The 16,259-nt window shown below is 43.8% G+C and overlaps 1 protein-coding gene across 2 annotated transcripts in view; it reads right to left on the bottom strand.

Annotated features, from left to right (window-relative positions):
- The window catches only part of LOC144791255 (cytochrome P450 2J5-like), a 192,407-nt gene that overhangs the window by 116,611 nt on the left and 59,537 nt on the right, over positions 1–16,259 (bottom strand). Inside the window, exon 4 of one of the 2 annotated variants that reach the window (XM_078665906.1) lies at positions 8,136–8,296. In XM_078665906.1, coding sequence (XP_078522032.1) covers positions 8,136–8,296 — 161 coding nt within the window. The remainder of the gene's footprint in view (positions 1–8,135; positions 8,297–16,259) is intronic. The other variant, XM_078665907.1, reaches the window with a different exon arrangement.

Raw genomic sequence — 16,259 nt, 5'->3', positions numbered from 1 at the left:
ACACATACGCGGTGCAACAGGCAAGAAAAGAATTTCACACCGCCAAAGCCAAGCTTCGAGATCTGCAAATACCATATGCCATGCTTTATCCGGCACGCCTCAGAGTCACGTGGGAGGAGAAGCCAATCTTCCTGACAACCCCCAAGGCAGCCATGGACTTCATTAAAAAGGTAGCGTCCAAGAGTAAAAAGGGGAACAACAGGGAGGACCCACCTGAATCTGAGTAAAGGTAAGATGTCGAACTACTGCTTTGCAAGGTGGGATGTGCATATTATCGTACACTGGATACCTTGCTGAGTTCCCCCTCCCCCCCCTCCCCCCCTCCCCCCCCCAGAATTAGACAGGTTAACCTGCAGGTTGATGCACATTCGGCGAACATTGGCAAATAGACAATACCTGCCTGAGCTGAACTTATGAGACACACCGCAACGCAATCTTGCAACCATGGCACGTGTAACGTCACCCTAGTACTGACACTATGAACCATGTGTAGACTTGAACTGAGGAAACAAGCAGAGAAGGCCTGATGCAAAGGGTGCGATTAGGTGGATTGCAGCTAGAATAGGACTTCCTCACAGGGTCAGGGTTGCAAGCTTTGGGGTAGATGGAGCCCCGGAAGCACCCTATCCGTTTTGCTGCTGCATTATTTGTTGAACTGACAACCCACACTCTGAATTTATATGATATGATCTGCGCCCATCCTTTAAGTAGGGTGGTGGAAGTGTATCCCCGGCGGACCTCCACATGGGAGATCCCCACAAAGTTATGGTTTCCGAGGAAGTTTCTAGGGCTACATGGCTTCGGCAAAATTGGGTTGCTGAAGTGGGTGGGTTTGGGAGAAGTTGGGGTTTTGTTAAATCGACAATACCAGGGCATTTGAGATGCATTGCTAATTCCCGAAGTGTGTATCAGGTACAAGGTAATTATGATCGTCTGTATTTTGTAATGAGTACTGTGCCTACAGATTTTCTGATGAGATTTGTACAGTTGTATTCCACATCACTGTTACGTTATGGCTAAACATAGTGAACTGAACCTGTTGACTTGGAACGTACGGGGCATCATTAATCCGAAAAAGACTAGACAGATCTTCGCAGGTTTGGATAGGCAGCACATAGACATTGCATTACTGCAAGAAACACATATAGCTCCAACTATGTGCAGAAAGATTGGGACGAGATGGGCTGAATCCTGTTACTCTTCCACATATTCATCTTACTCCAGGGGGGTAATGACATTGGTCAGAAAAGGTGTTAACTACAAAATCAACAGATCCATTTCAGACCCCAAGGGTAGATATGTAATTGTATCTGGAATGCTCCGTGGGCAGCCCCTAACACTGGTAAATGTCTACGGTCCGAATGTGGATTCCCTGAATTCTTTCAGGAGCTTTGGAATCATATGATGGAATTCACTGACACGAACATCATATGGGTGGGGGGATTTCAACGTTGCATTGAATGACACTCTAGATCGTTCTGGAACCTCTATGGAACCACATAAACGAGCTAGGGGTAAGATACGGGACTTAATGGATACTCTCCCCTAAAAGATATCTGGACAGTCAGAAACCCGGTAGTTACTACTACCACTCACATAAACGCAATGTATGGTAGCTGGTCCAGGATAGACTACTGGCTGGGTTCTGATAATGTATTGCTGTGGACAAAAAATATCACCACGCTACCTAGGACTATATCGGACCACAATCCGATCATGTTACAGATACAAATGCCACACTACACACCCCCACCATTTAGTTGGAGATTCAATGCCAAGGCGCTTCTAGACCCCCTATATGCGGATAAAATTATTACAGCCATCAAGGAATACTTCCACTTTAATGTAGCATCGGTCGAAGATCCGGGCATACTATGGGAGGCTGCGGGGTGTTTGTATTGGCGGTAAAGTGGGGATATTGCGAGATATCAGAGATCAGATAGAGAAATGTGAAGTAAAAATAAGAACTCTGGAAATGGAACACGAAAGGACACAGGATGTCGCTATTCTGGGGGACCTGAGACAGGCACTCACTGAGCATGAAACGTATGCCGCTGATGAACTAAAATATGTTACTAAACGACCTTTAGCCAAACAATACGTGGAGGGTGGAAGGCCTGGTAGAGTGCTTGCATCGAAAATTTGCGAAGGGAAGGCAACACAAATTGTGACACAAATCCGGGACACAGAAGGCACGCTACTGACGCAACCGGAGGACATACTACGCTGCTTTGTAGATAGCTATAGCGCATTGTACACCTCCAAGCAAACACCACCCCAGGAAGAAACGTTTGACTATTTACACGATATTGCCATTGCCTGGCTGTCAGACCGGCAGCGGGAATACTTAGCGATGCCCATCACAGTAAAAGAGGTGACAGACATTATTCGCTCACTACCTAATGGTAAGACACCCGGCCCAGATGGGTTTACCTGTGAGTTTTACAAACCATACCCAGACATTTAGGCACCACATCTAGTTGCCATGTACGGTAATGCCTTTGATGAAGCCACATTACTACCATCCCTGCGTGAAGCTGTACTGATAGCACTCCTGAAGCCCAACAAAGACCCAGACCTTTGTGACCCTACCGTCCTTTATCACTGCTGAATGTGGACTCGAAAATACTGGCCAAAATTCTGGCGGTCAGATTACAGCCCTTGATGACTAATTTGATATTGCCAGACCAGACTGGGTTCATACCCACAAGGGCAACCTCCCACAACACCAGAACATTGTTTGCAATGTCCCATTATTTAACACCTGCCACTAAGGCGGTGGCGGTTATGCTCGATGCCGCCAAGGCATTCGACTCGATTGAATGGCCTTACCTGCTCAATATACTTTACCGCATGGGCTTTCCCTCACGGTTCATAACATGGATATCGCTCCTTTACACTAACCCTGTAGCCAGGGTACGTGTGAATGGCTACATTTCAGACCCCTTCTGCATCAAACGAGGCACAAGGCAAGGATGCCCTCTCTCACCCTTGCTATTTGCGCTTGCATTAGAACCCCTTGCATGCATCATTAGACAGTCACACAATCATTCAGCTCTACATTTCCCGAGTCACCCTTTGCATATATCCATGTATGCGGATGACATGCTACTATACATTAGAGACCCCGAACAGAATATGAACCCAGTACTACGCGAATACATTAAATTTGGCAGACACTCTGGCTTACAGATCAATTGGGAGAAATCATCTATAATTCCGCTTACTGACACCACGACACAACATGCCACGGATTTCCCATTAGATTGGCAGACTGACCCGATCCGATATTTGGGGATCTGGTACAGCAGAGACCCTGTAGAAATTATCCGCAAAAACTATGGTAGAGTACTGGATAAAATGGAAGGACAAATCGACCGGTGGATACAACTGCCACTGCTGTCGCTGGCTGATCGTATAGCCATAGTGAAAATGAATATCCTCCCCAAGCTCTTATACCTGTTTAACAATATACCGATAACACCCCCGAGAGCGGTGTTCAAAAATATAACCTCGCTGGTTCTCAAACTCATATGGGCGGGTAAACAAGCGCGCATAGATTTACAGACTCTGACTTTACCCTATGAAAGAGGTGGCTTTTGTGTACCGGACTTTTATCTGTACTATCTCTGTGCTCAGGCACAGTATGCCACATACTGGTACCATGAGGTTCCTTACTTAACACACACAGCGGTGGAGGAAGGGGACGCCTTTCCAATACCACTGACCGCAGTGCTTACACATAAACGCCCGCCATTACACACGGCAGACATCAACATGGTTGACACAACTGCGGCAGCTTGGAGGTCACTTGGCCGGTTGGCGCACAAAACACCACTTTATGCACCAGAATTGCCGCTGCACCACCATCCCCAGATATCTGTCACTAGCGAGAAAGTGGGTATGGGTCTCCTAAAACAGGCCGGCATTGACACATTTAGGGACCTCTATCATGACGGCGTCTTCAAGAACATAGACGATCTGTCTTATATCAGCAATCAAACCACACTGTTCCGTTTCACATATTATAGCTTGCTAAGAGCGGTCCGGGATCTTTACCCGAACTATCCGACAGAACCCCCCTGCTTGGAAACACTACAATGCATTATCTCCTCCTCGACTTCGGCACACTTAGTTTCCCGATTGTACAAAAAAGCCCAGAGCGAGATCCCATTCACTTCCACTAAAGCATGGACGCGCTGGAATGAGGCATTACCAGACCCACTAACTGAAAAAGAATAGTACACTGCATGCGCGCTGATTAAGTTGCTCACCCCTATTGGTAATTTACGCATCCTACATCTAAAATATCTCCACCAATCATATCACACCCCATTACGTCTCCACAAATTTGGGCTACGTGAGGATGCTAGCTGTAAGCATTGTGGGGAACAGGACGCTGCCTTTGTACACCTGGCCTGGTCCTGTCAGAAAATACAGGATTACTGGGGAAAAGTAACTGAACTGCTGAAGAAAATGGTAGGGGTGGAGATTGAATGCTCTATAAAATTGTGCTTATTAGGCCTGCTCCCCGGGGTCAAAGCCGGGAAACGTAAGTACTGTGCGATCTCTCTGCTTTTAGCCAAAAGGCAAGTATCTCAATGTTGGGGAGGCACGAGAGTACAAGACACGAAACAATGGCTGAAAGATATGGCGCACTGCAGAACGCAACTGCTGACTTATGAAGAGGAGCTACCAGCTAGGTCTAGACCAAAAGACTATTGGACTTATTTAATGAATTATTTGCAGACTGTGGATGCCCCCGAAACTCTGTGAACACTGATACAGCGTGCACCAGTTCGCTTTGGATTTAATACGTGATGCATATGTACTAACTTGATGCAACTTTATGAACTGTACTGAATATGGCACTGAATCTACGATATCATACAGGTTGGGAAGAAGGATGCGGGAATGTACTGGTATTGTTGTATTACCATTTTCGATGGTTGTACTTCTTTGTTTCTGAAAATCAATAAACAGAATTTACAAAAAAACATTTCTAAAAGAAAATTCTTGATCTTTTGTAAGAATAGGTCAAGACTAAAGAGGAATTTTAATTGGTATTTGGTAATGAAAAATTATAAATAGATGACTCTTATGTGCATCTCGGTAAGGTCTTTACTAAGAATGGGCAGGATCCTGATCACAAGAATCTCTGTTCGAGCAGAGCCCTCTCTTAGGCCAACACCCTATAAAGATTTCATAGAATTTGCGGGAGATGTCATTTTGGACATGTCTTGTGAATCCATATGGTCAAAATCCCCCCTTTTTGTGCTATGCATACAAGGTCTTAGATATGAGTTTGTTGCATGGATGCTCATGCACAGAACATTGCGCAGGAAACCAGGACCTTGGTGTATTGTGGTGTACCAAAAAAAACACCTCAGTGCCCAGAACCCCAATCCGACTAGCATCAATGTCTCATTCGTTCTCCGTTCTGCAGCGAAGCTACCAATGATTAGACAACCCAGAACAAGGGACTTAGTAAACTCTCAGGAATAGTGGGAATCAAGAAACTCTTTCGTTTTTATTCGCATACAAGTCCACAACGTGAGTAATCAGAGTCACAGTAAAGTTTAAAATTTTTATTTTAACTACGTGCTCTAAGACGCAGTATTTTGGCTAACATTAGCAGACAAATGATTAGAAATAAAACAATCAGCATTGTTACAATTCCATAAAACACAAAGGGCTAAATCATGCTATAATGATAGTGGAACCAGGTCTACAGATCCTTGTGCACCACCCTCCTCTGGCTAGGAGCTAGGTTTTATAATAATAGAAGATCTCTAGGTTAAAACGGGGAACCCTATACCTCCAAATTCAGAAGAGGTAAATCACATCACAGGATCTCTGTAAATGGAAAGGTTTTCTCCAAGTGCCAGAATAATGCATGCAATGCAATATTAAAGGCACCCGAGTTTCAGTTATTTACAGCTGTGTGCGTGTTGTGTCTAGAGCGTGGGCTGATCAACCTGAATCAACAGCATACATTGTTATTTGACCTTGAAGACTCTGCACACACTGTACAGACTGAGGTTGCGGTGTAAGTCTAGAGATGTGAAAAATAGACCGTTCTCATGCGAAGAAAAGCAAGCAGTTTGACTTACAATAACAGAGGCATGTAGTGTCGTGTGCAAAAGCAGCAAAAGAGCAAAATGGTGTTTAAGCTTCTAATTCACTTATGCTAACATAGCAATGTATGCAAGCAGTATCATGTCTTCACTACAAGTTATTGGCACCCTTTTGAGGAGATTGAAGGTCGTATTTTTCGTCCGATGTGTAATTTGAACACATGCATGAATTCTAATGTTATTGTGGCCCATGCTTAAATTCTAATTGTATTTGTATGACTGTTTCATCATTTTTAACTCGTTGATACTGATTTTAACTTTCTGTGGCTCTTGCATTTGTATCTTTAATGTGTAGCTCTCCTATGGCATATTGACAAAATAAAGATTATTGGATTGGATTGGAATACACTAGCAGTCCCTCATGCATTGTCATGTCAAATGTCATGTCAAATGCTTTTATATAGCGCAACATATCACCAAAAAGGTCTCAGGGCGCATTGTGCCTGGAGTTTGCTTTATTATCTTCCAATTACTTTTCTCTGGCTGCTGTTTTGAGGTGGGGAAACTCACTCATATGTGGAGAGGAGGAAATATTGCGAGTAGCATTGAAGTTTGAATTTTTCACCCTTCAGAAACAAGGACGGATTTTAAGGTCTTTAGAGTGGGCTAATGAAACGTTTGACCTCGATCTGAACATAGACTGCTTTATGCCCAAGTCCACTATGAAGAGCTTAATAAAGGACTCCATGCTTGAAATAAGTTTGTCCAGAGATACTACCCTAAGCCATTCCATCTCACGTAATTAGGTGGTTCAGGAGAGCAATCTGGGGAACAAACCTCGGCCCTACATAATATGGAATCTGCCCCATGAGATCAGAGGCTGGTCCTTTTGCTGAAACTGAATTTGCTCCCTTTATGTGTGATTACTGTCATTAGGGTTAAAACCCGATAAAGGATAGAAGATGTGAGTTGTGCCCGCTACATATTCAAGATTTCAACCACATAATTTTTGTGTGTCCTGTGCTACAGAATGTTCTTTACCATTTCCTTAGGCCTTTGTTTCTCAAATACAATGAACATTCCACCTTGGAGGCTCGAATATTTATATTGTATCCCATGAATGAAAAGATTTTTAACAAGATTTATCAGTTTTTTAGATCCTTTTTTAACATCTATTAGTCTTTGTGTATGACAGGTGGGTGTTTTTTTTTATTTTTTATAAAGATTTTTTTAGATCAGTTTAGAACATCTATTAGGGCTATGGTATATTACTTGTGGGCGTTTAAAGCTAGTCCAATGTTTCCCCTGAATGATATGATCAGTAACAAGATATATTAATCCTCTTAGATCCTCTGTGTTACTCTATCAGGGTTGTGGTACCTCATAGGTGGGTGTTGAAAACTAATGTTAATGCTAGTTTTGAATGCTATGATGGATTGTGCTGACATTTTTTATTTTCTAGTAATGTTTTTTAGATGTATAATATTGGTATATTTTACTTTTGTATATATATGTTGTCATTCTTGAAGGTTGCATTTATAAGAATGTATTATGCATTATTTGCAATTCGTAGGATGCACCATACATGTTGCACTTTATATAGTGTATAAAATGATGTTAGGATTTTGAATATAATTTTATATGATGTTTACGCCTTTGTTTATTACACTGTGCATGATGTCATTTCCAAAGGTTGCACTTATAGAACTGTTGCCATATAATATACTTCCTGCGGTGCTATGCATGTTGTCCCTTTATAAAGGACAGAAAATGATGCTCTGAAATGCTCCTTGTAATACACTCCAATTGCTGATTGTAATATGCATTATGTGTCACTGTTTTATTATTGTTTTATGTTATGTGGACATCTGTAGGAGTTCCATATCATAATGGTGCTGCATCCAGCTAAAGCTCTATCGGGTTTGGGTAAAGTTCTTCCATCTCTCTCCTGATCTTCTTTGCTTAGTCTCTGAGACCTCCTTCTTGCTGATCTATCACATCAATTTTCCTCCCACAATGCAATTATTTCTGTAGCTTATAAGACTGTTGGAGACTCACCTGCCCCCAAGAAGAACTTATAACTTTTACCATGACATCTGTTGCTTCATTGAGCCGGTGGAACTCCTGATCATCGCTGGAGAAATGGTGCCCAAACAACACAGCAGCTATAACACTGGTGACAGAATGGGAAACACTGGGCGCGGGATCTATCACTTTTCCTAAAAGATGAAGAAGAAACGGTGACTGGAATACAGTATAAATTAGGCCATTGCAAATGCAGTGTGGAATAAAGAAAAGGACTGAATTACGGATAGTATTACTGTACTATAACTGCGTGACAACAACCCTTGGACAGATATTCCAGTATTGTCGCCATCACACAATATTAATAACCCAGTGTTTGTAAAGCGCAAAGTAATCACCCGTAAGGGTCTCAAGGCGCTGGGGGCCGTTGGGGAGATTAAGGGGCATATTATCAAGAAATGGCGTTAAAATTATTGCCGCTTTAGCGGCAGGAAACTGCCGCTAAAGCAGCGATAATGGGCTTGATAATATCCCTTGTGAATTCCCATAGAAGCCCAGGTTCACACCAGAATATGGGCTGTTCTTAATAATATGCCCCTAAGTGAGCTATTACGCAGAGTCACATGATGCTGAGCTGCCTCCAGCATTGGGAATCGAACCATGAGCCCACCCTCCGGAGTCAGCCCCCCTGGCCACTGCGACACACCTCTCCTCCTCCTGACTGATGATGCCAACTTGAGTATGAAAACAACGTAACAGAGGGTTACCCTCTGTTAAGGAACTTTGGTCATTGTACACAAACAAACAAGGGTTTACTAGTAATGATTAACAATGTAGCAACTGGTTAATCCATCCTTTCACCCACTGGTCCCCGCCGTGCGACTCCTGCGGTGGAGGACCTCCCCAGTGGGCCACAGGTTGGCCAGACCGCCATCCCTCACACCTCTCTTACTAGCACTTTTGTTCTCCCAGCAGTGGCAGAATTGAGGAATCCCTGTACTAGCTTGGTTATTTCTCTTTTTTCTCCCCTCTTAACTTTAAATTCCTTGCACAATAAATGCTATTGTCTCCCCTATATTTTTGTATTACATTTAATCTTGTTGAAGACGGTGGTCCAGACTAGGCAATAATAACCTCTGGGACATCACATGATTTGTGTATGGGGCCTTGATCGGGAGACCATTTCTTGTATCCTACTTGACTATTGTAGAATTGTTATGCCCAGATTGTTGATGCTTCTATTTACTACTGTCATCACCTTCGGATGTTGTTCATTATAAATGCCAAATAACATATGTTTAAAAAAAAGAAACAATGCAGCAGCGGGTACTGTGTCACTGGGGCCAAGGGATGTGAATGACCCACTGCTCTCCAATTATGTCCCTTTTTAACTACTTAACAGCAGTGTTTTGGGTTCATGGTCTTGGCTTGCACTAGGGCCCAGCCATCCTTGCTATGACACAATGAGACTTTATGTGCAAACGAGAAACAAGGTTTACCCCTTCCATGCTTGTGACGAGCTCAGCTCGTCATGAGGCACAGTGCAGCTGCACTCATGGCGAGCTGAGCTCGTCACAGCCGTTGGAACGTTCGCACGCGGGGATAATTTCCCCGTGGGCTGAACGTTCGAAAACGGGTGTGGCTGTGACGAGCTCAGCTCGTCATGAGTGCAGCTGCACTGTGCCTTATGACGTGCTGAGCTCGTCACAAGCACAGCGGCTCCGCGCGCGGTCCCCCTCCTCCCGCCTAGCGGGGGGGGAAAACACCATGCAGCGAAGGGGATAATTAAGTTTATTAGGACAGCAATGTTTTCATGTTCCCTGTAATGAGAAGCACATTCCAGAGCTTTATTACCAGTCTGGAGGTCCACAGACCACCAGACTCACGGGGGCACGGTGGTGGCAGTCTTACGACCGCTTGAGAAGATGGGGCGACATCTCACCCCAATGCCGGACGCACTGTGTCGATTCAAGCATTACACTGATGCCATAAATTCATACAGTTTCATCATTATTTCTTTCAATTTCATCCAATGTTCCACATTTTCCATAGTTTGTCCTCTTGTCCCATGAGAAATGTCTTACGCTTTTCACTGTATCCAAAAAGCTGCAGAAATGCCAATCCAGGCCGTATACTGTAGCAAGGAGTGTATATAAGTAATCCTCATTAGTTAATTCCTGGTAACCCAATGCATTTTAGACCTATTCCTGGCCCTTTGTCAGGGGTGCTCTACAATTTAAAAACATCATTGTGAGGCCATGTAGTAAGTAAATATTTATTGCATATGGTTAGTTAAAACCTTTACAAAATTGTGTACAAACCAGTATACGAACTAGCCTTGGTTAAAATGCATTTACACTCTTTAAAAAACAAGTTCTTTTTTTAAAAACAGTATTACATCGTCTGCGGCCTGAGCCTCACCTAACATATCAATCCTTCTGACTGGGTCCGCATCATTTTTTCAGTTTTCTGGATTAGGAGGCTCGCCTTCTGTAAGAATTTGGAGGCCCTACAGGCCGTTTGCAACTGGAAACTGTTCAGTGCTAGCATAACGGCAGGCCTGCATGTTCTGATTTGATAAAAACGAAATATTTGTAATAGGTAGTAACGTCTCAAACTAGCCAATGATGGACAGATGCACAGAATGTGAGTCAGTGTTTCTTCCGAACGGCCACACAGTCTGCATAGCGATGTTTGCCATGTTTGCTTCCATGCTGGGGTCTGATCCTTTGTGGTGTAGGTGCCCAGACGTATGCGTAGGAGCATTTGTTGTGTGGACGGTGTTATATAGTTGACTAGGTATGGTTGTGGGGCACTTCTCTCATATGTGGCTAGCACCGTCCAACCATGTTTTTTCTTTGCGAGGGCGGCTTTGTCGACAATCATGGATTTTTGTTTTGCTGTACTGTTGGCTATTTTTTTGTGAGGTCATGTATTTTAACCGATTCAGGATATTGATATCTGCATAACATTTTTTCAAACCCTTCTATATCTATACTAATATAATAAAGAGAGAGCCCAAACCTTTGAGGCGGGTAATCTCAGGAACCACAGCACCAATCACAACACCCAATACAGCATTGAAAAGGACAGTTGCAGCAGATGGACATAGGCTATACAGCTGGCCACCATATACATTGGAAGGGTATAAGAACCTTAGGGGCAAAGTAGTCCCTTGTGGGCGTGGGCGTTCTGCTTGGGGCGTTGTGCTGGGGGCGTGTGCGTGTGCGTTGTGCTGGGGGCGTGGCCATACAGCGATGGGCGCGGCATTCGCTCCGTGTTAGTACTTCCTTGTGGCTGTGTGCGTTGTGCTGGGGGCGGAAATCAGGTAAAACAAGCGTTTACAGGGCTCCGTTGTGGGCATGTGGGGTCGTGGCCAATGCTATGTGTTAGTACTTCCTTGTGGCTGTGTGCGTTGTGCTGGGAGCGGAAATCTGGGGGCGGAAATCAGGTAAAACAAGCATTTGCGTTGTGCTGGGGGTGGAAACTGGGGGCGGAAATCAGGCAAAACAAGCATTTACAGGGCTCCGTTGTGGGCATTTGGCGGCGTGGCCATACAGCAATCGGCGCGGCATTCAACGGGCATTCGGCAAAAAGGGGGCACGGACATCCTGCAAAACAAGCGTTCACAGGACTCTGTTGTCGGTGTGTGTATACCCGAACAACGTCGGGACGGGCTGCTAGTACTTTATAACTTTTCACCATATTCAACGTCTTCCCGCTAAACGTAGCCAAAACGCTACAACTAAATCAATGCCCAAATCCACCTCTCTCAACCTCCCTCATTTCTATCGTATTCAATACCACCATTTAGACCGTTCCCGTAAACATGCGTGAGACCCTTCTACAAACTATTTGTTCCCAACAGCAAAATCCTATCTACCCAAACCATTACCTTCTAGATCTGTTAATGTAATCGCCTCCCAACTAATTCACAACCATCCACCTACTGCGTTCTCACCTTATTCTGCAATTTAAGCACCTGTGCTCTTTCTCCGCCCTCAACCTTTATTTAACTATCATAAACTCTTAACCCTACACATCCCAATTGGGTGCTCCTTACACATTCACATTGCCTTCTATATGCTTTAACCATAACCTATTATTCATCTAAGAGTTGAACCCCTTCTTAACCTGAACCTCACCTCGATCATCACTCACTGGCCACATTGTATTAAATACGGCCCCAACCCTCAGACTCCCCCATTCACAGTAATTACCAAAACCTGAGGTACTACAGATCCCATACTGCACTGCGTTTCCCATCATAAATGGCCTCAATATCATGTCTACCAAACCGCGTTATTTACATTACCCCAAACTATATTCATTCAATCTTCCTAGGCATCAAACTTAAATGCCCTGCCCGGCCTTAGATGATATTTACGACGTCAGTCCTACGTTTCGTATTTCAGCCTAAAGCTGAACATAACAGTATTCTGTGCTAGTTATTAATACGCATTCTAACATGCTTACTTTAAAAACATGCATAAAATAGAAATTAAATCACAATCCACCATATGTTTAAACCAAGTAGTTCAAGGGGTTCACTTTTGAGAAAATGTTCTTTCGATTGTCTCTCATGTGACAACGTCATGTTTGTTTGTTCTTTGCCATAGTCAATGGGTGCAACTCGTCAGGGGGCAGATAGTATGGGTGCAACTCGTCAGGGGGCAGATAGTAATGCTTCAAGAGTGCACTCTGTCACCCCTTTTTTTAGGTCTTCCAACCGCCCATTGCAACCAGGGTGGTTGGGCTGCCCTGGCACCACTGCAACTGCTAGAGATCAGAGACCAAACATAATAAGAGTTTCCTCACCGCCACATGAAAAGTGTGGTGGCAGTGGTATAGCAAGGGGGTTGGGGGGCATGGGAAAATCACCAGCAAATCCGTTTTTTCATGGGTTTGCCTCGGGCGGGAATATTGCCAGCAACTCCCAGCTCTTCCATGCAAAGGCAGGGAGGCAAAGTGACTGGCTACGCCAATGTGTGGCGGTGAGGAAACAAAGGGGGCCCCTCTGCTGCCTCACGCCATGTGGATGCACACCAGTACCTAAACAGAATCGACTGCAGCAGTCTATGCCGTGCAGGTACTGCCTTTTACATTCCCATTGTGGTGCCTATTTCATAGCCATTGCCCTAGGAACGTCAAAGAATCACCCGCCAGACAAGAGAAAAAACTCCTAGTCTGGTGACATGGATTTGACGGTGGGGGAGCAGGGCGGTCCCGCTCCAGCACAGCCAAACTCATAATTAGGCTCATAGTCTTATGGAATTGGTTTGTTTCTAGAGCTTGACTACAGCGGACTGTTGCTGCCTGCTGCTGACAGGCCTATTGTATCTAATTCATTTGGGCTTGTTTATGACACCATGGCAAACCCTTTGGAAAGAAGTGCTTGGTGACAAGAAGATATGACTGAGGGCTCTCAAGCACAAACAGAGAAACTTGTTCCATTTCCAGTTGGGAATAATGTTGTCTTTAAGGGGAAGCAGAGTAGAACAACAACGTCTCAACCGGTATTATTGAGAAAGTTAATTAACAAGTACATGTCCAGTGCTGATACAATTGTCCCCAATTGTTTTTTATAATTATTGATTTCTTTTTCAAAATATATGATGCCTTGAGCACATTTTAAAATGAACTATAAGTCACCCTGATTCTTTTTCATTGTGATGTCTTGTACATACTTGTTAATTAGCTTTCTCAATAATACCGGTTGAGACATTGTTGTTGTTCTACACTTCCTTACCCAGATCTCAACCTGTTCTATGGGTTTTTGGGGCATATTATCAAGAGGATTTATCTCCGTTTTTTTGGCATTAAAAGCCAAGAAAGCGGAGATAAAATTATCTCCCTATTACCTAGCTGTCGCTAACACCAGTTAGCGACAGCTATTAGGAGATAGCGACCATCTTGGGCCCCACTTTGCATGTCAATGATATTTATCACTAATGACATGCAAAGTGGGCGTGCCAAGATGTTAGCGACTGGAAACAGTCGCTAACATCGCTATCTCCAAAAGCTAACGCCTGCCCTGAGCAGTTCTTAGCCATGTTATCCAATGGGAGGTGGATAACATGGCTAAGATCATTAGCTCGGCAATGCATGAATATCGCTGACTTTTCAGCGATATTCATGCATTGCGGCCGTTTTTTATCGCATTTGCGATAAACCTTGGTAATACCAAGGTTTATCTGCGATAAAAATCGCCGCAGCTCAGCGGTAATTTTTGTCTCTAACCGAGCAATAGCGATAATTATCGCTATTGCTTGGTAATATGCCCCTTTGTTCTTTACTAATTTAAGGGAAAGCAGCCATCAGACTAGCTGTTAGTGCTTCCCATCAGCTGAATGACTGAAATCTCTTTTGACAATGACCAACTCAAAACAGGCATTTTGTGAATAACAAGTTTTTTCATTTCGATAAAAAAATGTGCTGTGTTAAACAAACAGCATCCGAATAGCTGTGATTCCATTCAATGCATGTTTCTAGCATGTTCTTCTGTTTTGGTCACGTGTTATGATATTCTGATAATCGAGTTTATTCAAAACACATTTGTAACAGTTAAATATCATCATGATTGCTATGTTTTACAAAAATGGCAAGAACACTTTTTAATTTTGGGGTTATTCCAAGGATGTTGCAAATACTATGACTGTTCCCGGTCAGATTTTGCTATTTCCATCATGTGTCTGCTCTGATGTTCCTGTTTCCATCATTCTGTCTTTTCTGACTATTTCCATCATTTCTGTTTTTAGACTCTTCTATTTCTTTCATAGAAAGTGTGAAGTTTAGACAGGAGTAGAATGTGTATTCAGCTTTTTCTATTTCTTTCACATTATGGGTTCAGACTCTCCAATTTCGTTCATAGAAAGTGTAAACTTTAAGAAATGCGTAAATGTGCTGGAATTACCTGTTTCCTGTACTTCTTTAGGATAGATGTGATAATTGAACTTGTGCATTTGTCACCATGACTATCTTCTTTCGGATTTAGTTTCTGCCAGTCCTATCATTTTTTTCAAAACAGTAACCAAGATAAGATTCTACAGACAATCAGGTCCAATAAAAATAAAGTAATCGGATTTTAGGTCGGAGAGGACATCATATGAGCAATCAAGATAGACATGGCACCAGCACTGAAGTCTCCTGCAAAGCTCCTTTGAGGCTCCTGCAAACAGGTTAGCCTTCACGGACCGGTGCCAGTGCTGTTTTCTTTTTGTCAGACACCACATCCTGGGATCAGGCCAAGATAGGAGCTGTGGAGAAGTGTGGCTCAATGGTTAGAGCGGCAGACCCTGATGCAGAGGTCTGGCCCGGGACCAGGGTTCAATTCCCACCTCGGCGGGTCTTGGGCTCAATTTCCTCGGACTTGATAATTCTCCCCTCAGTGCCTATTCTAATCATGGGTCCCAATCTGCAACTCTGGGCAATAGCTTGCTTAATCTCCACAACGGCCCCATCAGCGCTGGGATGCCTGTTTTCACCTTGGGGGTCCCCAGGAGTGGGCATTTCACAGGGAAAAGCCAGGAAGGGTTCCACAGCGGTATGCATACAGCGCCAAGTCACCTCAGGGTATAAGTGCACTATACAAGTGCGAATTCATTTAATTTCATTACTGTCCTCCTTTCTTTTACGATCATACCATGGAGAGGACCCACTGACCTCTTGTCAAGAGCAAGTTTGAATTCATGGGAGGCTACTGCCTTAGACGTTTTCCAAAGACAAACAAAATACAGGGTTCGGGTGCAATTCACCAACTGGCCCTACTGTTGGCCAAACGTCTACTAACTATGCACTGGACGGACCAACACCCTCCGGCTCTTAGATGCACTACTTAGATGGGTAGAACCAGAAAGCTCTCCACTGCATTTGGAGGAGGCCCCTCGTATACGCCTGCGCCCTATTGCTCCTACCTGGGATACTTTGCTTATACAACATAAGGAACTGACTGAAGAGAATCCCCTTCCCTCACTGTGTTAAATGTTTAGACATCGGATAACCCTCTCTCTCCAACATAATACATCTGAGTTTACTACCGCGCCACAAGCTCCCCAAATTCTGTTCTTCAGTACACTGTTTTTTCTCGTGCACCCCCTAGTTCTTTTTTCCAAGTTTTTTACCCAACGATATTATTCACTGGTCACCCCCCATCCTCCA

The sequence above is a fragment of the Lissotriton helveticus genome, chromosome 11 (genome assembly GCF_964261635.1).
Source record: "Lissotriton helveticus chromosome 11, aLisHel1.1, whole genome shotgun sequence".
Classification (NCBI taxonomy): Eukaryota; Metazoa; Chordata; class Amphibia; order Caudata; family Salamandridae; genus Lissotriton; species Lissotriton helveticus.
The sequence above is the reverse complement of the archived record's forward strand: the minus strand, read 5'-3'. Positions and strand labels throughout refer to the sequence as shown.